Source organism: Talaromyces stipitatus, genomic scaffold (assembly GCF_000003125.1).
Source record: "Talaromyces stipitatus ATCC 10500 scf_1105507295523 genomic scaffold, whole genome shotgun sequence".
NCBI classification, from domain to species: domain Eukaryota; kingdom Fungi; phylum Ascomycota; class Eurotiomycetes; order Eurotiales; family Trichocomaceae; genus Talaromyces; species Talaromyces stipitatus.
This window is the reverse complement of record NW_002990113.1, coordinates 1,699,933-1,726,099: the sequence shown is the minus strand read 5'-3', so window position 1 is coordinate 1,726,099 and position 26,167 is coordinate 1,699,933. Positions and strand designations below refer to the sequence as shown.

The following is a 26,167-nucleotide window of genomic DNA, read 5'->3' as shown; positions in this document are numbered from 1 at the left end:
ACCATTAGGGTTAGGGTAACAGAGCGAGCAGAGCGAGGCTCTGTTGTGTCGACAGATTTCCCTGATGGAAAATCTGATGGCTATGTTGATGATGGAATATATAAGGACACTCATTACAGCATGTATTTAGTTTTATTCTATCGTCTTGAATTAACCGTGCTAAGTACCCCTTAGCTTTGACAACTTGAGTATACGTTCTTCTATCGAACCGGATATTCATCCTTTTGTTAAGACTTTGCTTTCAAGAAGCCTTTCGTACTTAGAAGCCTTATAACTTCAGCGTGTTATAAGCTATCCGAGATATACTCGACGGTAGTTTGACCGAAGTTTCCGACACACCGAAACTACTAAGCTTCTGCTTGTGCAGAAAGGCGGTCCTTTCGAGGTCAAAAAGACCCCTCAGCACGATGTGAAACCCGATCAGGTCCTCATTCGCCAGCGTGCAATCGCTCTCAACGGTCTCGACCCCTTGCAGCGCGATCTCGGAGTGAACATCCAGACATGGCCATACGTGCTTGGCGTTGAAGGCGCTGGCGTCATTGAGGCCATCGGATCGGAGGTCGAGGGTTTCCAGGTCGGCGACGAAGTGCTAGCCTGGGAGTTGTCTGTTGAGGGCTGGGGTGGTGCATACCAAGAGCACGTTGTCGTCCCAGCACGATTTGTCGCCAAGAAGCCGAAGAATATTAGCATCGAGGAAGCCGCATCTCTACCGTAAGTTTTCGATATCAAGATTAGAACTTCTGAAGATTCGTGAACTGATTTTGTAATAGCATCTGCTACAACGCAGCCATCTGTACCATGTTTGCCTTGAAGCTCAGGATTCCCATCCCCAACTTCCGTGGCGCATCGAACTCGGAAGGAGAGCCTGAGCCAAAGTCGATTCTTGTTCTGGGCGGCAGCTCGGTGGTCGGTGCCAGTGCCATCCAGCTCCTCCGGCTCGCATACCCGTCGGTACCCATTTTCGCAACGAGTTCCCCCGCGCATCATGCTCACCTGCTTTCGTTGGGAGCAACAAAAGTTTTTGATTACCACAGCCCTACCATGGTATCAGACATCAAAGCAGCATCACCAGAATCTCGTGGCGTCGACATGATTTTCGATGTCGTAGGAGCCGGCGCCTCACAGACGGACATCTGCGATACATTTGACCCTAATGGGATTAAGAAATATGGAGCTCTCGTCACAGCCAAGACAGTAACGGTACCTGAAGGAGTCACCAAGTTCGAATCTGGCGGATGGACACTACTTGGAATGCCTGGGCAGGAGCAAGTGATCCCTGCTCTTGCGCAGTTGGTCGAAGAAGGAAAATATAAAGTGCCTTTATCAGTCAAGGTGGTCGGACATGGATTGGAGCAGATACCTGATGTGATGGATCAGGTCAGGAGTGTAAGTGGGGAGAAGTTGATCGTGACATTGTGAAACAGATTGATCAGATTTCATATACGTAGTACTTAATAGAATGTATGTCGTTGAATTAATGATTAATTCGTTTTTTTTTTGGAAAGAACAAAAATCCTTATCGACAGTACTTATCTTATCTATTGTAACCGATCACATGATGTTATCGCCTATCCGCCACCTTATCAGCTAGGCAACCCCGCAGGAGAGCCACAATTCGACGAAGAAAATTATCACCAAATTCTTAGTCATCGGCGAAAGGCAGTGCCTGATTTCAAAGCACAACAACATCTCTGCGCCTAAATAATTCATATTTGCCTCTGAACTACAACTTCCTCGAGTTTCAGCAGCAGGTTGTTTTATCACTTTTAACCTCCTTTTGTACGAGATTCTAAATCATCGAAACTATCAAACCCTCCTTCCCTCCTTCCGATTTGAATATTGAATACACACAAAAATGGGAGATTCTCTTCCATACACCTGCAACGCATGCCTGGTGGCGTTCCGTACTAGCGATGCTCAAAGGGAACACATGCGCCGAGATTGGCAGTAAGTGGGCTATTATAGATGGGAGTCAATTCATCACTAATGCTCTTTCCATAGTTTGTACAATGTCAAGCGACGAGTTGCATCTCTACCTCCTGTATCGCAAGAAGTCTTCACCGAGAAAGTTTTGACTGCCAGGGTCACCACCTCAGCCGCCGCGGCGAAAGCCTCATTCGAGAAGACATGTGAAGCATGCCAGAAGTCGTTTTATAGTGAAAACTCGTATCAGAACCATCTACAGAGCTCCAAACATAAGCTTCGTGAAAAGGCACTGAAGAAGAAGGGAGGCCTTGCTGACGATACTTCTTCTGTTATGAGCTCTACATTCTCGCTCGGTGACCCTATTAACAAGTCCGTGGCAGGAGATAACGAATCTACCGTTTCCAATGTCACAGAGAAATTGAAAAATACCGCTATCAAAGAGGCAGAGAATGAGGATGAAGATATGGAAGAAAAGGATGAAGAGGAGAAAACAGAAGAATATTCCTCGACAAAATGTTTGTTTTGCACCGAAGAAGCCGGAGATCTCCAGGCGAATGTCGAGCACATGTTCAAGGTTCATGGAATGTTCATTCCGGAGAAGGATTACCTGGCGGATCTTGATGGGCTTATACGTTATTTGCATGCGAAGATTAGTGAGAATCACGAGTGTCTCCTTTGCCACGCTATCAGGACCACTGCCGCCGGTATCCGCACCCACATGCGCGACAAGAGTCATTGTATGATTGCCTTTGAGACCGAGGAAGAACAAGTAGAAATCGGCCAGTTCTACGATTTCCGAAGCACATACTCTGATGACGAGGAGGAGGATGAGGATATAACAGATGATGCAGGTGGTGTACCCATCACAAGCTCAGATGCAGACGAAGCCGGCTGGGAAACAGACGACAGCTCCGTCGACTCTGATCCACAGCAAAAACCCTTCCGCGGCTCTCAACCTATTTATCAAACAGATTATGAACTACATCTACCGTCTGGCCGAAGTGTCGGCCATCGATCATTGGCCAAATACTACCGTCAAAATCTACACAGCTATCCTAGCCTGGAAGAACGGGCCGCTGCTCGCCAACTAGCTATTGAGAACGGAACTGCAGACAAAGATGGGGAAGGAGAGACTACAACAATCAAACGCAATGAGCATAAAGCTATCATCTCTCGCGCAAATGGAGGGTTGGGTCTGGTTGGGGCCTCTGCACAGCAAAGAACAGAGGCCCTTGAAATTGAAAGGAGGGAACGGACTCGTGCTCAACGCGAGGAGCGGAAGATCACTGCAAAGGTTAATAGACAAGCTAATAGCCAGAAACATTTCAGGGTATGTCATCTCCTGTTCTCTGCTTTTTGGGTGTGCATGACTAACTTTATTAGGATCCACTCCTTCAATGATTATTATTGCCTTTTTTTTCGTTGCATGGGATGGTTATTTTTGTATATAGCAAATGATGAATGTTTTGTCTTTCATGAATACTTCCGAGACTTTGGCATATTGCAGCTTACTGTTTTGCATAGAATCAAGAGGAAAAAGGTGATGTAGATACATGACAGGTTTGAATGATAAAATGATATATGGCTATTCCAAGGTTCCTGTACCCTTCTGCTTACACCCTGTGAATGGACCTTTCCTATGAACAAGATACACCCACTATGACGTTAGAACAGCTTTGTCGAATTCTCAGTTAAACAGCTATCTTCACACTCGTTAGGTAACAGCCTTTCCCTTTCTAAAGACCAAAGTATACATGAGCACAACGTAATGTCATGTTTGCCAGATAACATCATTACACCGAAAATACAGCCTTCGCAAATATGTCTGGAAACCGAAAATACATGAACAGAAAGAGCAGAAATATTATGCATACAGATCACGGCGGTAAAAGAGGTGCATTCTCAGGGTCATCGCCTTGCCTCTTCTTCTTACGGCGTCGACGTTTCTTCTTGGTTGTACTCGCGGCTCCACCGTCCTGGTCAGAGTCGATCGCTTGTTCGTAGGATAGCTCTGTCGTCTCTTGATGTCGGTAATGATGGTGGTGATGTTGTTGTGAAGTAGGAGAAGTTTTGCCATTGCTTGTGGATTGTTCATCACCCGATGAACTGCTACTGGTCGTTTGGAGGACAACTTTGCGTACTCCATTGAGATCAACCACTTGTTCGGTAATACTTCCACTTCGAGCGGGGCCGGGTTTGAAGGCACCGCTTCGTCGTGCTTCATCGGAATGAAGACTACTGGGTTTGCTTCGGTTTGGTGTACGCGGAGGAGAATATTTTGGAGTTCTGTTGTCCCTCTCATATTGGGATTCTGGAATGGCGTCTTTGATGTGGGTTTTCTGATCATCATCTAGAGGAGATATCACCGTGGCCACGCCACCATCAATCGTGCCATAACCTTGCTGTACAGCGTGGACGCCGTCTTTTGCTTTGAAAGACGGTGATCCGAGTAGTTTTGAGCCTATACCGCTACCATTACTTGCCACTTCAGAAGGACGTCTAAGTTGCTCGCCCATAAGTCTTCCTGATTCCGAGTCTGTGAGGCCTGACCGAGTAGGCGACGTTCCGGGAGCTTTAATCTTGACAGTTTGATAGCGTGTCTGTCGAGGCCGACTTGCCAAGTTGGAAGGCCCCAGATGTTTTAAATGTTCACGAATTTCATCCGTTCCCCTCTTTACGACCAGTTGTTCTGGGGCGCCGAAATTGTTTCGAAGAGTGAATTTAGGCCCAAGAGGCTGCACCACGGTTGAACTAAGTCTTCGAGGTTCACTACCAGCGCTCTGAACCTTTGACAAATCGAGGTTGGCATTATGATCATCGACTGTAGTATTTGGCAAGGAAGGAGGTTCTTCAACAATGCGGCCCTTTGGAACTCGTGCTTTTGGCGCGGGGGCCAGTCGTCTGATCGCCTTGTGCACGTCAATGAATACATCGGACTCATCAATGATTTCCCTGTAAACGAGTTCAGTATCGAAAGAGATTGAGTTTACTAGGGCATTAGAACGTACTCGCCAATGAGCTCTTCAATGACATCTTCCAATGTGACAACACCGAGAGCACCGTGGTCCTCACCTGGGTAATCAGATACAAGAACCATGTGAGACTTGCCTTCCTGGAAGAAATTGACAATATCCAAACAGCTTGTTTCTGGGCGTGTTTCCGGCAGAGTGGCAAGTGCGAAGTCGCGGACCTGCTTGCAGTCTTCTGGGTCGTAGGTAATGAGCATTTTGACAAGCAGCATGCCAACGAAGTTGTGCTCATTGTCAGTCGCATGTATGGGAATACGAGAGTAACCCTGTGATAGAATAAGGTCCATCATTTCTTCATCCAGCACTGTATCCACAGACATGGTAAAGACATCGTCCATTGGTGTCATTATACTCCCGACAGACTTCTCTTTCAAATCTAAGCATGCACTGATGATAGTGACTTCGTCGGAGTTAAGTTGTTCACCAGCGGCACCCAAAGATTTGTGTAAAGTCACCAAAGTCTTCAAGCCGGCTTTTTTGTACACAGTTCCATGGTCTTCGCCTAGGAGTCTGTCGAGAAGTTTGGCAACAGGCCATGCTACTGGAGACATGAGGTACATAAGTATCAGGACGAAGGGTGCCATCCATGCCCCAATTGGTAAACCATAGCGAACGCAGATCGATTGTGGAACGACTTCGCCGAAGATGACTATACCTAGTCAGCGGACTGAATAAGTTAATGGGCTAGTGTGGTGACCATACCAATTAACACGGTACTCCCCACCACTGCTGGCCAACCACCTCCTAGAGAGCGATCCAGCACGATAGGGAGTGTTTCGTTTGTTATGACATTGCTGAGCAATAACGTTACGAGAACCCAGTGTTTCCCCCTCTTTAGAAGCCGAAGCACAGCTTCAGCGTTCTTTCTCTCTGATTCTTCGCCTGAGGATGCGATGACTTGGAGGTAGATCTCATCCTAGATTGAGCAATTGATAAGCGACTGTCCCACGTAGAAAAAAAAATCGTGTATGGGTGAACCAAGGAATACTAACCTGGCCCATTAACGCGATAGTCAATCCTGCAAAGGCCCCGCCCGCCAGAACTAGGAAAATCGAGATTCCTAGATACAGCCATAACTCCGGATCTTCAGGATCCTTCCCATCAGCATCATGTTTGGCCCATATCCCATGGAGAGCCGTAGGAGCAGCCGTCGTCAATGCCGGAATTTGAGCGAGGAGCAAGAAGAAAATCTTGGCAAGACCGAGAGTGGCTGGCCGACTGGCCAAGTACGGATTCATCGAAGTAGCACTTCGCATTATTGGAGCTCCATAGCTTTCGATTCAAAGTCTTCTTTCCAAATATTTGCAAGGTGTCATCAATGTCGGGGGAAAAGCGCGCAATGGAAGCGACCTTAAAGAGTGAAGTTATCTCTTCTCTTTCTTTGCCAATGACACTCGCCGCTTCCGCAGTGTGCATCATTTTGCCGTGTCACACCGCCTCCATATTATATCTTTCTTTCAGATTGCGATGTCTACGCTTTTCTGAAGCAGGAACAGCTCTACAAAGCTCGGCTAAACCCGAGAGATGATGCTGGAAACAATGCATTCAGAGTGAAGGTTGAGTGTCAAATCTCTCGGCTTTTTCCACAGGATGCTGACACGATCCTCTCTACTCGATGGCTCTGACCAGCTCTGTGCCGCTGTGCGTATGTCCAGGCTCTAGACCATTATTCTTTTCAACACACAAATTGATCTTATCAATGTTTCTCTATCTAATCATTGCTGATCTGGATTATTGATGAGATTTCTCGGAGATAAACACCGCTAATTATTTAGTAGCTGATTTCTGCCGGAATTCTCAGGTGTCAACAAAGATTCCCACTGGGTTGTTCTCGGTTATCCGCGGCGTTCGTCGTCCTTTCTTTGCGAACGTCAATTGACGACTTCTTCTTTCCTTTTCTCTCTTGCAAATGTAAATGTAAACTCGCCTCTCACCAGGTTCATGACACTTTCTGAGTCGCATGTACAATCATGAGCATCCGTGGTGCTGGTCGGCGTCTTGCACGCCAGTGCAACCCTGGTTATAGATCCTACTCCTCTGCCGCAACACCCTCCGCTCGTTTGAATCTACCTATCGACTACAAATCTACTCCTCTTTTACACCATGGCCCGTCGTCGATATCTAGCTCACGGGAGCTACCTCAGTCCACTAATACAAAACGTATGAATCTATACCAAGCAATCAACTCGGCCCTTAGAACAGCCATGTCTGCTTCAGATAAAGTCATCCTGTTCGGTGAAGATGTGGCATTCGGTGGTGTTTTCCGCTGTTCAATGGACTTACAGATGGAGTTTGGGTCGCACAGGGTTTTCAATACTCCATTAACAGAACAGGGAATTGCTGGATTCGCGATTGGTGCTGCTGCTCAAGGATTGAAACCTGTTGCCGAGATACAGTTTGCGGATTACGTCTATCCCGCCTTTGATCAGATTGTGAATGAAGCAGCAAAGTTTAGATACCGTGAGGGAACAACCGGGGCAGATGCTGGAGGCTTGGTTTTTAGAATGCCCTGTGGAGCTGTTGGACATGGCGCACTGTATGTGGACATAAAATCAACGACTTCATTACTTTGTGCTGACAATCATAGTTACCATACTCAATCTCCTGAATCACTGTTTTCTCATATCCCGGGTGTTCGCGTGGTGATGCCACGATCTCCAACACAAGCAAAGGGGCTCTTGCTATCGTCGATCTTGGAATGTAACGACCCGGTAATCTTCATGGAGCCTAAGATCCTATATCGCGCGGCTGTTGAGCACGTTCCTACCGAGTCATATACTCTCCCGCTCAGCAAAGCAGACATTGTAAAGCCAGGCTCCGACTTGACGATTATATCATACGGACAGCCATTATATCTCTGCTCCCAAGCAATATCCGCAGTGGAGAAGGCAAGGAAAGGCGTGAATATAGAACTGATTGATTTACGGACGATATATCCATGGGATCGACAGACCGTTCTAGACAGCGTTCGACGAACAGGGCGGGCCATAGTAGTCCACGAGAGTATGGTCAACTATGGAGTTGGAGCTGAAGTTGCAGCTACCATCCAAGAAGGTGCCTTTCTCCGATTAGAGGCACCGGTCAAGCGGGTTGCTGGCTTGACTACCCATACCGGACTAGCATTTGAGAGTTTCATCATGCCTGATGTTGCAAGTAGGTCAATCCTTTTCTGCTTTTGACCAAGTTCATTGCTAATGGGTCATAGAAATCCACGATGCTATTCTACAAACTCTCGACTATTGATTCTTGATGTTACGAATATGATACGAGCGAGTCATATTAATCCTTCTTCGGTTTGCTTGGCAGTTGTACTTTTGTCATCTTATGCATGAATAGTTATAGCATTTAGTTACATATGAGTCATGACATGTTTACTGAGGTAGATAGATGTTGATACAAAGCAATCGAGCGCATCGTTTTCTTTGTCAAGACTTATGACCGAAGGTTGTATCCACATATTCAGGGCAAATCGATGCCGGTGTCCACAATCTGGAAATATTGCTCGTTCATGGCAACAAAGCATAATCCTGAAGACAAATAACGCCCCAATCGACTGGCAGGCCTGACGATTCTAGACAGTCACCGGAGACCAATGAAACGAATGAAGATGCGCAAAACTGACAATGTCTTTTTATTCGGGCAACGGGCGTATGTCGAGAATTGTGGCAACCGGGCAGACCCGTCGATATAGCAGCGTTTACAGACTGGTAACCACCGCTCACCTCAGCTATTTATACTCCCTTCTTTCCCTTCCTCTCCCTCTCCCTCTTTTTTATTTTTCACTTCATCACTGACATCTCTACGATATCAAACTCTTTCTCTTCATCATACTAATCCATTATACTTCTTGATCATACTACTTCATCATACATTCCAATATCATCTCTCCTGACGAACTCCTCATCATAACATCTTCATATCCGTCATATTTCTGATATCGTTACAACCTTGGGGAGAGTGTGTATTCGTCGTGACAACAGACACAATGGAGACTTTCCTAGATCATCTCGTTCCATTTCTCAGCGAAGTCGCTATCTTCGCTATGATCGAGGTTTCCTGTTCGTCTTCCACGAACTATCCACCTCCATGTTTGACATCCTCTTCTCTCCCGTTTTTACAAAGCCCATGACCTGCTCCTTACAAGTCATGGCTTATATCATCTATGCAACCGCTTTCTGGTGCATGCTCCAGTCCGTCAAGGCATTCTCGACCCTGCCCATGGAAGAGGCCAGTGACTACTAGATGGTGACTCCCTACTGGCGACCATAACTGCATACGGACGCCTCAAGAATTGGCTGGACGAGCAGTGGGACGATGCCGCTCCCGTCCTTGTCACATTCCACCACATTTATATGGTGTTCGTATGATGTTCTATCGGTCTGTCGGTCACATGCGGCTTGATGATTCACAATCATCTCCCTTCCTGGAACATGTCCATCGGACGGTTGATCCGATCTGCCTACGTCATTACTGCCTTTCCGATTGCTCATTTATGCCACGATATTTTCAGCTTTGGCCGGTATATCTACGCCGCCGGAGTGTCGCTTCTAGATCGATGCCTTGATTTCCTTCTCTTTGAAAAGACAGTATGGTTGATAGTCACTTCCTCGGTTTTGATCATTTTTTGTATACTGTTGGCAATGTGGACTGCAAATCTTATTTTTTCTAGCCACACGAGTGAGCCATTCAACAGCACGTTTGAATTTTGGTTCGAGCTATCGGGAGTGCCTCGCTATGGCCCTATTATCACATTCTACTTTGGAATTCCAGTAGTGCTAGGGTATGACCTGAAGGGAGACCTGATCGGACTGGTAGGAAGATGTGGTGTTTATTTGCAGTCCTATGCCGCAATCCTTGCGCAATGGTACAACAATCAGCACGAGCTTGACGAGATGCATCACTATCCTGTGCTGACCGTGCCCATCACATTGCCTATATTATACATTGCCGACCAGCAGCTATTCTGGAAGGACAAGCCAGAACATCTCGCACAGTTTGAGCACGTCATTGAAGAGACGCTTCTCAAAAACGCGATGACGGACGACTTCGAGTGCCAGCCTACGTATGTGGAATGGTAAGCTCGAGGGCGCTATCAAAGTCTTCACCTCAAATCTTCAAGCAAGCTCGTGCTGTCCTCATGCAAAACAAGACACTTCTGGATCAGAAAGATCTGTCGAAGCTCAAATCAACCGTGTGCAGCTCAGTTTGACGGAGCAATCATTTAAAGCCGGCAAGTACTTCAGACAGTACTTCGAGCTCCGCGACGTCAACTCCGGACTGTACACTGAGCTCGACCAATTGCGTCTCTCTGTCGATGATAACGTCCATCAGGCAAGGCCACAGACATAGGATCGCGGCATAGCTTCATATTCCTGCCCTTCCCTCTTCTCTTTCCTCATGCTCAGTTTTCTCGTCTTTTAGCTTCCAATGCATTATTGAACGAGCCTTCACAGAGGCTACCAACAGAGGGTCTCAACGAGGACCTTAAGAATTTGACAAGGGAGAATAAGGAGTTGAAGGGCAGGATAGCCATGCCGCCTCCTCCGTCGCCAGCTCCGCGACAATGAATTGTCTGTGTCCGCCGTTTTGTTTCCTTCGAAGATGGATGAGGAAGTACATATCAACCCGTGGCGATGTTGTTTAGGATGAAGACAATGGCATGAGCTAGCAGAAGCAGAAGGTGTTCAGGGATACGCCTCGCTCTATAGCTCTACACACTACCTGTACATACATAGTTGATGATATTCATGTTGTATATAGATATTTTTGCTTTTTGGGTTTCACCTTGAATTATGTATAATACAGTAGAACCTGGCTGTAACGAGAGAAAGGCCGCTGCATATTTCCACTAATATCAACTTGGATGACTTTAAAATGGATCTGAAGAACATCCATGTCCCATTAATACCTTGTTACTACTAAAATAGTTGTATTGGAGGTATCCTTTATCTGTAAATCGAACTCACTTCTGGGTATACTCACCTGGGCCCTGAGAGACCTTCTGCTCATTATAGCCAGGTTCTACTGTAGATACTTTTCCAAAAAATGTATCGATTCAGACCCATCGTATTCATCCCCTAACAGAAAATCTATCTAAGAGAGGAAAAAACAACGACCTGCAAACGCTTTATACAAGTAACGACTGCAAATCCAAAAAGGCGGGTATATCAAAAGGAATAAAAAGATCGAGAGAGAGAGAGAAAAGGTATCGTCCAGAGCTTCATCAATGCCAGTCATCGCAGCGCAAAAGATTCCAGCTCTTGCCATGAAAAGATCGTCATGAAATGAAACAGAGAAAGACATAAATGTCTAGTCCGCATATGTAAAATGTTTAATGGGGCAAAAAAAAGTATTACTACATGATCCAAGATTATGTGCACTCATCAAGTAGCATTGTCCGACCCGCGAGACTATTCTCTGAACCTAAATCAAAGGTTCCATGGAGAAGTACTTAATGGGTACTGCCGTAATATGACAATGGGTCATATTCCTCGTCTTCTTCATCGTGCACGGGCGGATACCGTTGTTGCGGTTGAGCTGGTCCATTCCGATTACGACCAAACCCATTGGAAGGTGTCGTAGTTGCAGCTCGCATCATGGCCGGATGAGAATCGAAGTTGTTATTGTGAGACGGTGTCGTCGTGGAAGGTCGCTGAATCGGCTGCGAATTTGTATTGATAGGCGACTGACTGCGAGTGTTGATGGAAGATGCAAAAGGATTGAATGCTACATAGCCGCCTTCATTTGGCGGATGAGGCGAGGCAGAGCGGTCGTCTTGTGTATAACTGCGACTAATTGGCTCCATTACTGAAGAATTGGAAACAGGCGCTGTGAGCGAACGACCTGGAGGTGGTAGATTGAAAGCTGGAGACTCTGAACGCATGCTTGCTTGAGGGGTCTGCTCCCGATCAAATGGGTTGTAAGCTGGCGACTCGGGCCGCATGCCGCGCATGTTGTTTTGAGGAGTCTGTTGGCGATCAAATGGCGGATTCATTCTTGGAGGATATGGTCGGTTATTAGGCAGATTGGTCGCAGGTGAATATGAACGCTCAGGCGGACCGCCTCGAATGGAACCAGGGGCCTGGTGACCCATCACCTGAAGTGGTGGCGTTTGAGAATAACCGGGACCTGGTGTGTGTCTGCCCATGCCGTCCATTGGCGTCGGTCCCTGTGGGCCAGATCTACCCTGTGCAGTCGGTGGTCGATTAATTGATGGGGTATAGGATCTTGCTTGATTAGGATTGAAAGACCCTGGGGGCACAGGAGGCACGTCTTGTGGAGCATAATGGTTATTGTCGAGAGGACTATATCCCATGGGAGCTGCGCCCCCAGTGAGAGATGTCGACTCCCCATAGGCTGAATTCTGCGTATTCGTCTTTGTAAGCCAACCACCATCAGAGAGGTCTGGTAGCTTCGGCTGGCGGAACGATTCATCGTCATGAGGCGCGTCGAACTGTCCGGGTTCCGAAGTGTAGGGAGGTAAAGTGCTTTGAGTTGGCTGACGAGACAGAGGCGCAACAGTAACGATCGGTTTCTTGTCCTCCGGATATTCGGCAACAGAGGGTAGCGTTGGTGCTACTGCAATGGGCTTTAGTTCTTCTCCCGCAGCCAAAGGCATCGTTGGTGTCCGGTCCTTCAATTGCACTCCACCTTTAGCCAAAGCCGTAGCAGTCTTCTTTCTCACGATTCGTTCCAGACGAGTGTTAATCTTTCGCCGACAGTACCGCTTAAGCGACCCGTCCGCTGTAGGAATATGATGCCACAGAAAAAGGAGGTAGAGAATGACGGAAAGAGCCAAGCTCAAAGCAGCAACTACCCAGACTATAAGAGTAAACAGCATGCCAAACAGAATCACAGCTTGCTGGTAGTTCTTCTCAGCTAATGCTTTGATGTTGATGAAGAACTGCACCACTGGAGAGGTTCCGTCTGGTGCTGCGTTATGACCGGTAGGAATAAGGTCCAATTGCATGACAGAATACAAGGTGATGGCGTTGATGACTTGTCGAGGACCGTCGGCGAGTAAGATACGTAGCCAAGCTAGAATATCGGTCAGCACGGACACGAACAGAACGCAATGTAAGCCTCACCTTCAAAAGAAAAGTAGGAGAAGAGAGCTACATAATCAGCTCCCTTCTTACTCTTCGTCAATTCGGCGAATACCAAAAAGCGCCTATAACCTTTGTGTTTGCCAATTCGAACACTCTGTACACGGACAGCAAGTGGATCAAGATAACTTTCGGCAATACCACCACTGCGCATGACGCGAATTGCTCGAAACCATCGGTAGAAAAGTAGCACGAAGGAGGCTATGATAGCACCGGCGAAGATCCATCGCGAAATGTTGATAGGAATCTTGGGTTTGATCTGACTGGACCATTTGTTGAAAGCGAGTAGATTGATAGCCGTGAAGGTATCGACGGCGTAGACTGCGATAGAGATGGCGCCAAAAACCCAGACCATGGCATAAGAGAAACCGGTAAAACATGAACTGCTTTTGAAGTCATTCAGATTCTGACAAATAACAAATGTCAGTTCATTGCTTTTCCGAATTGTACGAGTTCAAAAACCGTCAAGTTACTCACGATGTAGTCCCATGTCTGCTCCAACTTCATCTGACCGATCTTCTCTCTATCTCCACAGCAAGGCATTTTGTCTGGACCGGCCAGGTAAGGCTATACAGCCAGAAAACGAAGGTGACGAAAAATAAATGATGGTATTCTTGCTTCCCCAAGAAGAAGAAAAGACGTACAGCGGTTCGGTTCGTTCTTCGGGCCTGCCGCGAACAAACCACGTTGTCAATGAGCGAAAGAGCGAATATGTCGCGCTTCTTTGAGCGATTGTGTTGTAAAGAGTGAATGCTATCACGGTAACATTTCTTTGTATGGTTATTTACTGCTTATCAACCACGGTTCGCCTTTGGACTCGATCCAGAAAGTGAGTTGGCTCCTATCCGAGACCCCTTGTTCCGTCTCAACGAACGTCCCAGCTGCGGGTTGATAAGAAGCAGTCTATAGGTTGTTGTTAATTAATGCGCTGGCGCTGAGACGATGAACAGATCTTGGATGAATAGAGACGATCAATTCAAGTACTGGGGCGTATCGTTCCCTCGGGTGGTATTTCGCGCTGGCATATGTAGCAGGAGGGGGTTGGCGGGTTTCAGAATGTTGTCCGACGGCCGGAACGTAGGTCAATACTGGAGACAGTCATGTACGTATGCCGATCGACAACGAATTAATGAGCGACGTTTGATGTATTGCGTAGAGAGCGACAGAGCGAGTGGATATGTGATGTATCATGAAGAGATGAGAATGAAGAGAAACAGAAGAAAGGGCGGCAAGAGACAGGGAGAACGGGCATGATTGGTTGGAGCTGTTGTGTTCCTGGATGAAAGCCTATTTTAGTTAGTGAGCCTACTAGCCCAGTAGACTTGTGCTACTATTTTACTAGTGGAGAGTGCTAGATAAGAAGAACTAGGCGCCAGGAGAAACAATTGTCCATTTTCTCATTTGTTGACTTTGTTTTAGACATTCGTTGTATCACTTGGATTTCAGCATAAGCACTTTTCCCAAGCTTGGAGACAGATCACAATGACCCCGTGCCAAGAGAAGGATATGACTTGGGGCGTTTCTCATCCAAAAGACGCAATCAGTCGAACCGCGGATGATAGGATATCTACCCGGATGAATTGCTGAGCCAATTTCCACCAGGTGTCAGCTATATTGCCCTAATCTATAGCGACGTTGCATGGAAAACAATCGATACGAATAGCACTACAATAAGTAAATTATTCAATTGATTGTATGATATGAAAGAGACAAGACTGCCAAACTGCCAATTTGTATGCTCAATCAAGCATTAATGCCCAGTAACGCACAGGCGGAAGTCAGCCTTGGAACTGAAGCTATCCCCGAATCAGACTAAGTAGCCCTAATTTCTGATGCATGCAACGTTTGGCCCACGCTAAATCCACGAGGCATTTAAAATCAGTCATTATGTTCAGTTTGAAAGTATTCCATATGCTCCGTAGGTACATATCTTTGTAGACATGAACATCAGAAGAGAATGCTAACAAGCAAAAAGATTAGACCAAATTTCCTCTCAACGCCTGTTCACGCTCAATAGCTTCGAACAGCGACTTGAAATTACCAGCACCAAACCCCGAAAAGTTATTGCGCTGAATAATCTCAATAAAGACAGTTGGTCGATCCATGAGATGCTACAATCATCATTAGCATTAGTCCTTCGATGCCCGGTAGAGTAAACATACCTTTGTAAAGAGCTGCAATAAGTAACCACCCTCATCAAAGTCAATCAAAATATCCAGTTTCTTGATATCCTCCCAAGCCTCCTTGGGCATCATTCCCGCCTTCTTAAGCCGCACCCACATATTATCATAATACGTCGATGGCACTTTGATAAATTCCACCCCTCGCGCTTTCAGGTTTGTGATTGCACTGATAATGTCGTCCGTTAGTAGTGCAATGTGTTGCACACCGGCTCCATCGTAGAAATCGACATATTCCTCGATTTGGGATTGTTTTTTGCCGTGTGCGGGTTCGTTGATGGGCATTTTGACGATGTCGTTGGGGGAGGACATTACGATTGATTTGAGGGCGGAGTAGTCTCTATTCTTCAGTTAGGTTTGATATAGGCATTTTGGAGACGAAAATTAACATACGTGCAGATATCTTTGTCGTCTACTGACCAGAAACGATGGAATCCAAGTACTTTTTCGTAGCTGCACCGGAATCAGTATACCTTTTCGTCCTGGTTATAGAGGGTCAAGAAGAACATACTATGCGCAAACTTTTTCCATCTCATCCCAGTCTTGATTTCCAACACAATGATCAATCCTCTTCAAATCAACCTTTGGCAGCAAAGCTGCAATGGGATCACTGCTGCCGGAACCAGTCTCATCCCTATATCCAGGCAAGAAGACACCGGTATATGGCGATGCGACGCCCCTCCGTTGAATCAAAGTGTGCGTTGTGTCCCCATATGTCCTGATAGTGGCAACCTTCACTTGGCCATTCTCATCTTCTAAAGTTCGGGGTTGCGAAACTGCAACCGCGCCGTTCTGCACAGCGGCATTGTAAACATCATCGACCGAATCTACCTCAAACGCGACGTCCTTGACTGCATCACCATGTTTCGCCAAATGCTCATGAATCTCCTTCACATGCTCTCGCTCTTTTTCGCCGGGAAACAATCTATTAAGTTTCTCAGTATTATAAGGTGACCGCAAAGGCGACGTGAGCACAAAAGTTATACTGCCGTTTCGCACGACATGAGAACAAACACTGCGAGAACCCGTTTCGAGACCGCGGTAAGCAACACGCTCAAACCCCATACGGGTTATGTAAAAGGTCGCTGCTTGTTTGGCATTTCCGACGTACCAGTGTACATGGTCGTACCCTCGATAGGAAGAGAGAGCGTTTTGGGTTGTGGGTAGGTTTCCGGACTGGAGATCTGAGAGGGCTGATGGAGCCATTTTGTGTCTTTTTTTCTCTCTGCTGTATCTGCTTTCTCCGTCAACTCAGAGCTTGGGTTATTTCTGCCTCCTATGATGATTCAATTCTGTGGCTTGATGTGTTTATACTCGCTGCTATGGAAAACACAACCACGACTATTAAATAACAGACTCAATATCAGACAGCTACGGACGGATATTTCATGGTCATATCCACTCCATTCTATCCGCCGACATCCATCCATATCCAAAATCTCTGCTCGTGCAACATCATCGACACATTCTGAGTAATATTGCAGACGGTTAAACCAGGCCAGTCGGATATTTTAGGCAGTTCGCTTTTCCCCGGGAATGTATAGATTGACCAATCACGACGTTGATATTCGGATATCAGCGGCTATCATCGATCAGCGGGGATCGTTCCGTGTTCCGTTCTTTCCGCGCTCAAATCCGGGGAAAATTGACGTATCCAATGTCTATGAGGGGTAGATAGCTATCTACTGACTTGATAAAAGCTGTTTATTTGAATCTGTCCTTTTTGCCAACAGAAACCAGAGCCTTTGCCAGCTACCGTCAGGGATCAATATGCCCATCACTCAGTTCTCCATTCCGGATCCATACAGCTACCTGAATGGTTTCAATTCATACCACGAGTAAGCTATCTATCCAGACGGTAGTGCAATATGGCAGCATACTGACCATAACAGATCTGAAGCCGTAAAAGGCGCTCTACCAACTGCACAAAACTCGCCACAAAAACCACCATATGGTCTCTACGCCGAAAAACTCTCAGGCACAGCTTTCACTGCACCCCGACACGAGAATAAACAGACATGGCTGTACCGTATCTTACCGTCAGCGGCTCATGCAAACTATCAGGCCCTTTCCGAGGATACATATCATACTTCCCTGAATTTCAAGAGCGATGGTCAGAATAAATTACATTATATCCCGAATCAATTACGCTGGAACCCCTTTGACCTAGACGAAAAAGTTGATTGGGTCCATGGTCTACATCTTGTCGCTGCCGCTGGTAATCCCACCACAAAGTCCGGATTAGGGATATTATTGTACGCTGCCGGAAAAGATATGGGTAACGAAGCGATTTATTCGGCGGATGGTGACTTTTTAATCGTGCCTCAGCATGGTGTTTTGGATATACAGACTGAGTTTGGGAAGATCATTGTGAGGCCGAATGAGATTTGTGTTATTCCGAGGGGTGTCAAGTACGTTCTCTATATTCGTTCTAATATGGAATGATTGACTGACTGGTGTTAGATATCGAGTAAAGCTCCCATCTGGTCCGGTCAGGGGATATATCTGTGAACTTTATCAAGGACATTTCGAGCTCCCCGAACTAGGACCCATTGGGTCCAACGGTTTAGCCAATTCTCGAGACTTCCAAGCTCCCGTAGCAGCCTTTGACGACGACGAAGGAAATCCAACAGACTACACAGTCATCAGCAAATTCAACAACAACCTCTTCTCCGCCAAACTCAACCACACCCCGTTCGACGTCGTGGCCTGGCACGGGAACTACTACCCTTTCAAATACGATCTCGGCCGCTTCAACACGATCGGCTCAATCTCCTACGACCACCCCGACCCATCCATCTTCACTGTTCTAACTGGTCAATCTGATCACCCGGGAACAGCTATTGCAGATTTTGTCATTTTCCCTCCTCGCTGGCTTGTCGCCGAGAACACTTTTAGACCACCTTGGTATCATCGGAATGTCATGTCTGAGTTCATGGGGTTGATTGCTGGTGATTATGATGCGAAGATTGGTGGTGGGTTCAGACCTGCTGGTGCCAGTTTGCATAATATTATGAGTGCGCATGGTCCTGATGCGAATGCGCATGAGAAGGCTAGTAGTGTGGACTTGAGACCGCAGAAGATGGGAGAGGGGAGTATGGCGTTTATGTTTGAGAGGTAGGCCTTGTCATTACGGACTAAAATGGTACTACTACATACTAATTATGTTTATAGTACTTTCATGGTAGGAGTGTCGGAATGGGGCCTCAAGTCGTGTGAGAAGGTGCAGGAGGATTACAACGCGGAGAGCTGGGAACCTTTAAAGAGGCATTTTGTCAATCCAGAGAAGAAAGGCATTCCTTCTGGTTGAGGGGGCTCCAATAGCACTTGCTACTAGTTCTACCCATCAGTGATTAGATTTGCTGTGTCTGATGCTACACAGTTCTGTATGCTATATGATATGTGAGCAGGCAATGAATCTTCACTTGGTTGTCTAGACACGTGGAACTAGGTCAAGTCATTACCATCAACTTCATGCAGATCTGAAAACTTCTCACTCGACATATTCGTAATTATCGAGCTCAGCACCAATGGAGACCGGTCTTGCTTGATGATAAATTCTCTATAGATCCTTCATCATCTTGATTGCCGCTAGATTCGATACCAATAGAAGAGAAGTCAGAACTTCCAAATTCTCACCGACTTCTTCGAAAGTGAGATCTTTACAGGTTAACTCGCATTGAAATCAGTTCAGTCAGGGCTCAGTTTACATTCAATCAGCTCCCCTCGCTCAATCAAATTCAATATGAGAACGAAAATCTTCAGCATTTCAAATATTTAGAGTGACACAAAAGGTAAAAATCTGGTAGGTCCATTGCTCTGGTGATATCAAAGTTCACTTGCACCATGAACGATTTTCCTTCTATCTATCAACCCTTTAAACAACTTTGTGACACAACCACATCAGGAACCTACCAAAGATTACCTAGGTAGCATTACAGTGAAGACTAAGGATTTGACAGGTTAATCAATATCGAAACTCGCTCATTGCCAAGTCAAGCTTGATCAGTGTCACTACACAACCCAAACTAACGTGACAGACAGAGAAGGAAGGGTTGAGCACCCGTCACAACAATTACAACGTACAATAACATTATCCAGGGACATATAACTAACAGCTGTCATGTCTGGAAGTCGCAAGTTTGTGGGACATCTCTTACGGATCCAGAGGAGGGCCTTTCCCCTAAAGGATGTTCACTCACAACCCCAATCGCCTTTGTTCGATATCCCGAATTTAACCCTTTTACTGAGGATTATAAGTGCCCAGATGTCAATTTTGTGGATCATGTATTCTAGCAATATTTGAGGATTATCCATTTGGCATACAGGTTCTCTCCAGTGCATGAAGAGCACTGGACTGCGTATTGGGACTTTTGGACGGGGTTGCAGCGCATCAGGTATGAGAACGTTTTTCGGCCCTAACTGTCTTTACCGATTTATTAATTTATTAGTTATGACTTCATTTTATCAAGGATCTTATGGAAATTTAGGGGAGTACCAAGAATAAGAACAACTACACGAACTATTCTGTCCAGGAATGAATTTAATGAGTTTACCTTCTACTTTCCGAAATCGTAATGGGTTTCAAGCCCTGTCCGTAGCTACAAAAGTAAACCTGGATTGGTTCTCAAGCATATTTCCGTAAAAATAAAGTTGAAACATTGACGGGAAGTGCTGAAGTCCGAATAAATTTCGCGTCTGCTTCAAAAAGCATACTTCGAGCTTTAGCCTCTACCGCGGCGGCTTTTCCCTCCAAATGTGTGCTACTCAGATCATTGATCTCCTCAATTGAAAGGCAGATGTTAGCATAAATATATCTTAGTGTCATCTATAAACAACTTTTGGGGCACTCCTCCTGTAATGAATTCAATGGGATATCGAACCATAGCTGGGACGCAGTGTTCCATTCTCCTGGCCATCTTCCAGACTACTTTTAACTTGATTTCATCCAAATCGGGTTTTCTCAAAAGCTGGTTGGCTCATCCATTCTGAATGGTCAAATTGAAAAGCAATTTTAGTCATTTCGGACTTTTATACCTGGGGATTTGCGTCTTGTATTGCCTCGTACCTGAGTGGTATTGAACGAAAGATGACCTTTTGCTGCAATTCGACGGGCTTTCAGTCACATTTTGCAGAAGTAGAGAAGATTTCCATCTATTTCAGTGGTTTCTATAGCTTATATCGGGACTCACGCCTTTGTAATATCAGGAATTGACTGTAAAGTCCTTTGTGGTGCCTAATTAGGCAATAACGGTTTAGCCCTAAGTTTCCGAATGCGGTTAGCCTAATATGTCTTAATATCGCTCAGTTCCATCATCAATCGAGGTCGCTGTCGAACACAGAGATTAGGAATCGACAGTCATGGAACCGTTTTCGATTCGAATCTTCCAGCAACAACTGCATTATCAGCAACTATTGCTGCGCCAGAATAATATGCGACCACTGGAGAGTACACCTTTGTGCGGACAATCAAGCCGCAAACCCAATCTGCTCTGTATTCAGTGCTGCCGGCGGAAGTGCGCCTCATGATCTTTGAGTATGCACTTACTGACTATGAGTATACGAACTATTGGTCTAGTAACTGTCGTAGCAACGCTCCACGCACTACCGTATCGAACCCCTTGCTCCCCGAGGGGACACCCCTTTCGTTCGTTAATAAACGTACCGAGAATACCGAGATTGAACGCGACTATAGACCACGGAGACGGACCACCACAGAGCTATTGAGCATTTGCCAAACCATCTATCACGAAACATGGATTATGCCATTCATTCTGGCCGAGCATGTCTTCAACGTTTGTGGGTTTGAATGGACAACTAACTGCGATGAATACCCGGGGCGCCATCTTAGTCGTGAACGGATGGCATTATATCCCAGGCAATTGAAAAACTATGCAATTACTCATAACACGACGTTACACATACATCCTGTCAAGGGAATCCAGATTTATTACCGGCAGTTTGACCTGAAACGAGGAGAATACCGACGTCTGAACCGCGCAATCCACATACCAGAACAGTTAGGACCGGAGTATGTGACAGTCTCTCTCAATTTTAGGGTGTGCAGTTCGTCCCATTCGCTTGGTATACTCAGCGCTGACTGGGTGAATGAGATCGACTTCCCGAATTCTGTGAAATGTGTACGTATGGACTTTGGAAAATTCCATGATGTTGATCGAGTGGAAGAAATTACCTCGAAGGTGATTGAGAATTGGTTCTTTCGTCGGGAAGAGGTATGGTTCTCAAAGCCAAAAAGGAGGATGTCTCCCTTAGATATTAGTCAACAGAACGCCCGCGAAGTGAAGATCTGTTCTGTGATGTTATGGCAAGTTATAGCTTCTTTCGCATGAAGCATTATGTCATTCCAACTGTGACTTGGAAGCTCACCGAAAGCTTTAATCCGTTTGTTGATAATTATAAATGCCCGGACTTAGATTTTACGAACCGTTTACCACAGTGAAAGCGAATGGAGCTTGATTATCAGGGAAAAATGACTCAAGTCCAGTAGTTTGATTCATCACAAATACAATTACCCTTTCAATATTTGGTCTACTTAGGCACCGAGATACTTGCGTGTTTTGATCTGGTGGAATTGGTATTGTTCCGGATATAGTTGACTACCTAGGTATCTGCATGGCTCTCTAGTTCGGCTTTCTCCATAGATACCAGCATTAAACAGGAACACTAGATTTAATATAATGGATCTAATTAAGAGGTAGATGCACAGCAAGAGAATTTACAGGAAACTTGAGAACTTCTCAAATATAACCAGGAATTATGACTGAAACTTTTCAATCTCCTTCTTCAAAGCCTCCTTCACAATCGCGCCACACATCTTTGCATACGGATTTGTCTGTACACTCAACTGTTTGGCAATCTCGTTTCCGTACTGCCCAGCTTCAAAGAAATCCTGACTTGCCATTTCCTCTAGTTGATCCCTGCTAGTTATACTGAGCAGTTGTTCGGGACCTCCTATTTCTTTCTGTCCTTGGGTTGTCCCCTCTTCCTCTTCCTTCTTCCGGATCTTACCCGCTTTGAGTAGAAGATAACCCCTATGCATATGCGTATTTGAGAGTAGACGAAACTGAGCAGATGACACAACATTGGTATTGCGATTGCTGCCGGTTGGCCTAGGCCTAGCTAATGATATGGCTTTGCTCAAATCTGAAAGGAGCTTGGTTGCTAGATCTCTGTTTTGAGGAAGGAATATGGCAGCGTCCTTGTCCGTGTTATTTGAGGTGGATTCTTTTGATTGAACGAGTACTCGTAATGCTTGTGCTCTGTTTGCGTATAGGGGTGGATAGTCGGGATGTTCGGTTATGAGTGATGTGAGATCGTCAATAGCTTGCTCTAGAATGTGAATTGGTGTTGATAATGATGAGGACGCTTCTTGTGCGGAATTTTTGGCGTCTGATGTTGGGGTGATTCCTTGAATCCGACGTATAACATCCAGTTCGCGATGCTCTAACGATTTCAATGCTGCTTCTTCGATATCACATTGTGGGAATGGTGGGAGTGAGTCGTCGATTCTGATAGCCTGTGGATCCGGGGTATAGATATTCTCTCTAGATGCATCTGTCGAAGATGGAATAGGGAATGCACCTTCGCCATTGTCGAAGAGGGCTTTGAGGACGGCAGAATCATTCGAGGTAAGGCTGATTTTAGGTGCGGTGATGGTAGCGGCTGAAGCCATTTTGACAGGCTTGAATTGACCACTTCCCTTAATTTCCCTTTACTTTTTCTGGGCGATTTGATCTCAAACAAGACGACTCAGTGTATGTGCAACGATAAGTTTGACACTCGTATGGCAGAAGGTGCGTTTACTTGAGTTGTGATATGTCAAGTCTATCAAAAACTTGCGATAAGCCAGATGCTCAGCTCGGATATCAGCGGGCTTACGATATACACTACTGTATGTACTCAGCAACTACAATAGGATTTACGTCAAATCGTATGCACGTAAATCCTCTCTAAGCATTTACAGGCTATGTTTCAAAAACCGGCTTTCGACGGATAAATATCGCGAGCAACATGAGAGATGCACGTACATCCAAATCGTAGATGAGATAAAATATCCGGTAATATCCGCACGCGGAGAGCGTTCCGTTGACAAGCATCTGAACACCCCACATTGTGTAAACAATTGTATGCATGGTTCGGAATGACTATCGGAGTTCCTTCAATTATTTCTGTATGATAAAGAGAAAAGTCATATTACCGTGAGATAGATTCTGATCGGAAAGAAGACAGAATCAGCTGTTGGCTCCCATCAATATCAGCCTGCATATTCCTCCATTTCAGTATAGACTACGTGCAAAGATGGTATCCTGGCTCTCAATCCCCGCAAAATCACATTTCTCCCTCATCAATATCCCCTTTGGTATCATTACAACCCCAAAATCGGGTGTGCCAGTACCAGCAATCGCCATAGGGGATTATGCGCTAGACTTATCTGCATTTACGAAGAATGGAGGCTTCTCCCATCTCCCCAGCTTTCAAGCGCAAGCAGATGTGTTCTATCAACCGACATTGAACGCATTTGCGGCACTTGGTCGGCCAGTGCACAGACAAGTGAGGGAATATCTACAAGCAATTTTCAAAGCAGACACGCCCTTCCCAGACGTTCTCAAGGATAACGAAGCTCTTCAAAAAGAGGCTCTTCTACCACTCAACTCAGTAACGAATCACGTCCCACTACAGATTGGTGATTATACCGATTTCTACGCTGGACGAAATCATGCATACAATGTTGGTGTTCTTTTCCGAGGGCCTGATAATGCCCTACAGCCAAATTATAATCACCTTCCCGTGGGATATCATGGCCGTGCGTCGAGTATCGTCGTCTCTGGAACGCCTATCGTTCGACCTTCGGGTCAGATATTGACAAATCCCACTGCTGCACCCAAAGTTCCCGTTTTCTCGCCTTGTAAGAGACTGGATATTGAACTCGAAATGGCTGCTTTTGTTAGTACGGGCAACAAGCTCGGTCATCCGGTACCCGTTGAGGAAGCTGAAGACCACATATTTGGTTTGGTGTTGATGAATGATTGGTCTGCTCGAGATATTCAAGCATGGGAATATGTGCCCTTGGGTCCATTCAATTCCAAGAATTTTGCAACAACCATCAGTCCTTGGGTCGTCCTTATCGATGCGCTGGAGCCATTCCGAGCACAAGGCCTCGAACCTGGCAACCGCGATTCCATCCTTCCATACCTCCGGGAAAAGAGAGCAGATAATGTTTTCAATATCAAATTGGAGTTTGACATCAGACCTAGTGGCACGAGCAAGGAAGATGCACCAATTCACGTCTCGGAAACAAATGCTACCAATTTGCTCTTTTCCTTCCCACAGATGCTCGCTCACCATACTATTACGGGCTGCAATTTACGTACCGGAGATCTGTTGGCTAGTGGTACAATCTCGGGAAAAGAGCCAGGATCGCAGGGTAGCTTGCTAGAGCAAACGAATGGCGGCAAGGAGCCAATTACATTGGCAGATGGAAAGACGAAGAGGGCCTTTTTGGAGGACGGTGATGAAGTGATTTTAAGGGCTGTTGCCGGGGATGTTGACGGGGCGTATGTCGGATTTGGTGAATGTGTTGGCAGGATCGAGTCTGCTGTTGCTTTCAATTTCCAATAGTTCGTACTAGAGCCACTAGAGTACTTTGTATCAAATGGACTAGTCGGAAGTAGTCCTTCTGCTGAGGATTCTCGGCGACCGATTCTATCAAATGCGGTCTTAAGCAAGGTAAAAAGACTCCCTCAGCTTCTCAGTAAACTCCAGCATCTTCAAGCCGTGCATAGTGAATAATTGCCAAGTAAAAAGGTAGTTACGTCAACACGCAGCCAAAAAGGCGTTGTTTGCTATTCCGCAGATGCGGAAGGTTTTCCGTGGATAGCCGGTGGCCTGTGAGAGATCAGCTCGATGTTGCTTGCCGACGTCCGCTGTATTTGCAGTAATCTGTCTGAATATAAACAATTTTCTGAAATAATAGCATCAAGAGTGAATGGCCAGATAGCAGAAATGAGTTCTGAACTGCCGTCCTTCGATCTTTACACTTACTTTAGATCGTCTTGCTCCGCACGGCTGCGGATTGCGCTCAATTTGTGGGGTATACCCTATAACCCCATATTTGTGCACTTGCTCAAGAATGAGCAGTGCTCTGACCAATATCGAGCATTAAATCCCTCTTTGAGCGTGCCTGTTTTGGTCGCTCACCGCGCATCGGAAGATGATTTAGTTATCCCTCAGTCAATTGCTGCACTGGAATATCTCGAGGAGACAGTCCGATCAACAAGTCCGCAATATCGAACATTACTTCCAAACGATCCAGCTCTGCGCGCAATCACCCGAAGTCTAGTGTCAATTATCGCATCGGACGTGCAACCTATCACTAACCTGCGAAGCCAACGATGGATCAAGGAACTTGAAGCCGACCCGGTTCCGTACTGTCGCAAGGCTACGGAGGCAGGGCTTGCTGCATACGAAGCATTGGCTTCCAAGGTAGCAGGTACTTTTAGTGTCGGAGATGATATCACATTGGCGGACGTCTGCCTTGTTCCTGCAACATGGAGCGCAGCGCGATTTGGGGTTGATGTTCAGAACTATCCCACCGTCGCACGAATCGTTGCCAGGATTGAAGAAGAGGAAGCAGTCAAAAAAGCTCACTGGAGGAGTCAGCCAGATACGCCTGAGGAGTTCAGGCAGACTTGAAGAGTATCGACCTGAAAGAGACATAACATGTATACGTCGAGGAGGTCTCCCTGCACTTGCGCCAAAAGTTCCAAGCAATCCTATACTGATGCTAGATTCTTTGAGAAAACGGCGCTAAGAATGACGGCTGGATCGATGGACTGTATTGAACCTTGGCGACTTTAGCAAGTGGATGAAGAATCGTCTGATCGGGATATGCTGTCGTAAATGTATA

At 46.0% G+C, this 26,167-nt stretch overlaps 11 protein-coding genes across 12 annotated transcripts; 7 read left to right on the top strand and 4 right to left on the bottom strand.

Moving 5' to 3' along the window:
- Positions 1-91: 91 nt before the first annotated feature.
- On the top strand, positions 92-1,419 carry TSTA_065690 (alcohol dehydrogenase, putative; the record flags this gene model as incomplete). Its single annotated transcript, XM_002340461.1, has 4 exons — positions 92-122; positions 233-255; positions 317-711; positions 771-1,419. 4 exons carry the CDS (start codon positions 92-94, stop codon positions 1,417-1,419), a joined length of 1,098 nt encoding a protein of 365 aa, XP_002340502.1.
- Positions 1,420-1,617: 198 nt separating this feature from the next.
- Positions 1,618-3,519, top strand: TSTA_065680 (C2H2 finger domain protein, putative). Its single transcript, XM_002340460.1, has 3 exons — positions 1,618-1,947; positions 2,002-3,256; positions 3,310-3,519. Exons 1-3 carry the CDS (start codon positions 1,856-1,858, stop codon positions 3,325-3,327), a joined length of 1,365 nt encoding a protein of 454 aa, XP_002340501.1. The 5' UTR covers positions 1,618-1,855; the 3' UTR covers positions 3,328-3,519.
- On the bottom strand, positions 3,309-6,211 carry TSTA_065670 (DUF21 and CBS domain protein (Mam3), putative; the record flags this gene model as incomplete). Its single annotated transcript, XM_002340459.1, has 4 exons — positions 3,309-4,878; positions 4,935-5,604; positions 5,658-5,871; positions 5,948-6,211. The coding sequence occupies 4 exons, from the start codon at positions 6,209-6,211 to the stop codon at positions 3,804-3,806; spliced, it is 2,223 nt and encodes a 740-aa protein (XP_002340500.1). The 3' UTR covers positions 3,309-3,803.
- Positions 6,212-6,456: 245 nt separating this feature from the next.
- TSTA_065660 (3-methyl-2-oxobutanoate dehydrogenase, putative) lies at positions 6,457-8,382 on the top strand. Of its 2 annotated transcripts, none has more exons than XM_002340458.1 (4): positions 6,457-6,596; positions 6,734-7,491; positions 7,543-8,108; positions 8,161-8,382. In XM_002340458.1, the coding sequence occupies exons 2-4, from the start codon at positions 6,926-6,928 to the stop codon at positions 8,196-8,198; spliced, it is 1,170 nt and encodes a 389-aa protein (XP_002340499.1). In that variant the 5' UTR covers positions 6,457-6,596; positions 6,734-6,925; the 3' UTR covers positions 8,199-8,382. The 2 variants fall into 2 exon arrangements, with proteins under 2 accessions (XP_002340499.1, XP_002340498.1); XM_002340457.1 differs by having other exon boundaries at positions 6,569-6,600.
- Positions 8,383-9,595: 1,213 nt separating this feature from the next.
- Positions 9,596-10,304, top strand: TSTA_065650 (uncharacterized protein; the record flags this gene model as incomplete). The annotated part of the gene is made up of 2 exons (XM_002340456.1): positions 9,596-10,017; positions 10,124-10,304. 2 exons carry the CDS (start codon positions 9,596-9,598, stop codon positions 10,302-10,304), a joined length of 603 nt encoding a protein of 200 aa, XP_002340497.1.
- A 995-nt stretch (positions 10,305-11,299) lies between these two features.
- TSTA_065640 (uncharacterized protein) lies at positions 11,300-13,603 on the bottom strand (the record flags this gene model as incomplete). The annotated part of the gene is made up of 3 exons (XM_002340455.1): positions 11,300-12,992; positions 13,043-13,466; positions 13,538-13,603. 3 exons carry the CDS (start codon positions 13,601-13,603, stop codon positions 11,407-11,409), a joined length of 2,076 nt encoding a protein of 691 aa, XP_002340496.1. The 3' UTR covers positions 11,300-11,406.
- Positions 13,604-14,771: 1,168 nt separating this feature from the next.
- Positions 14,772-16,599, bottom strand: TSTA_065630 (4-hydroxyphenylpyruvate dioxygenase, putative). Its single transcript, XM_002340454.1, has 4 exons — positions 15,752-16,599; positions 15,634-15,693; positions 15,223-15,580; positions 14,772-15,171 (listed from the first exon to the last, which is right to left on the bottom strand). The coding sequence occupies exons 1-4, from the start codon at positions 16,444-16,446 to the stop codon at positions 15,037-15,039; spliced, it is 1,248 nt and encodes a 415-aa protein (XP_002340495.1). The 5' UTR covers positions 16,447-16,599; the 3' UTR covers positions 14,772-15,036.
- A 357-nt stretch (positions 16,600-16,956) lies between these two features.
- TSTA_065620 (homogentisate 1,2-dioxygenase (HmgA), putative) lies at positions 16,957-18,858 on the top strand. Its single transcript, XM_002340453.1, has 4 exons — positions 16,957-17,078; positions 17,133-17,651; positions 17,704-18,357; positions 18,415-18,858. Exons 1-4 carry the CDS (start codon positions 17,011-17,013, stop codon positions 18,548-18,550), a joined length of 1,377 nt encoding a protein of 458 aa, XP_002340494.1. The 5' UTR covers positions 16,957-17,010; the 3' UTR covers positions 18,551-18,858.
- A 1,743-nt stretch (positions 18,859-20,601) lies between these two features.
- TSTA_065610 (uncharacterized protein) lies at positions 20,602-21,700 on the top strand (the record flags this gene model as incomplete). Its single annotated transcript, XM_002340452.1, has 3 exons — positions 20,602-20,756; positions 20,831-21,473; positions 21,521-21,700. 3 exons carry the CDS (start codon positions 20,602-20,604, stop codon positions 21,698-21,700), a joined length of 978 nt encoding a protein of 325 aa, XP_002340493.1.
- Positions 21,701-22,015: 315 nt separating this feature from the next.
- TSTA_065600 (uncharacterized protein) lies at positions 22,016-22,933 on the bottom strand (the record flags this gene model as incomplete). Its single annotated transcript, XM_002340451.1, has 2 exons — positions 22,016-22,815; positions 22,843-22,933. 2 exons carry the CDS (start codon positions 22,931-22,933, stop codon positions 22,016-22,018), a joined length of 891 nt encoding a protein of 296 aa, XP_002340492.1.
- Positions 22,934-23,559: 626 nt separating this feature from the next.
- TSTA_065590 (fumarylacetoacetate hydrolase FahA) lies at positions 23,560-25,953 on the top strand (the record flags this gene model as incomplete). The annotated part of the gene is made up of 2 exons (XM_002340450.1): positions 23,560-24,851; positions 25,308-25,953. The coding sequence occupies 2 exons, from the start codon at positions 23,560-23,562 to the stop codon at positions 25,951-25,953; spliced, it is 1,938 nt and encodes a 645-aa protein (XP_002340491.1).
- Between the last annotated feature and the right edge of the window lie 214 nt (positions 25,954-26,167).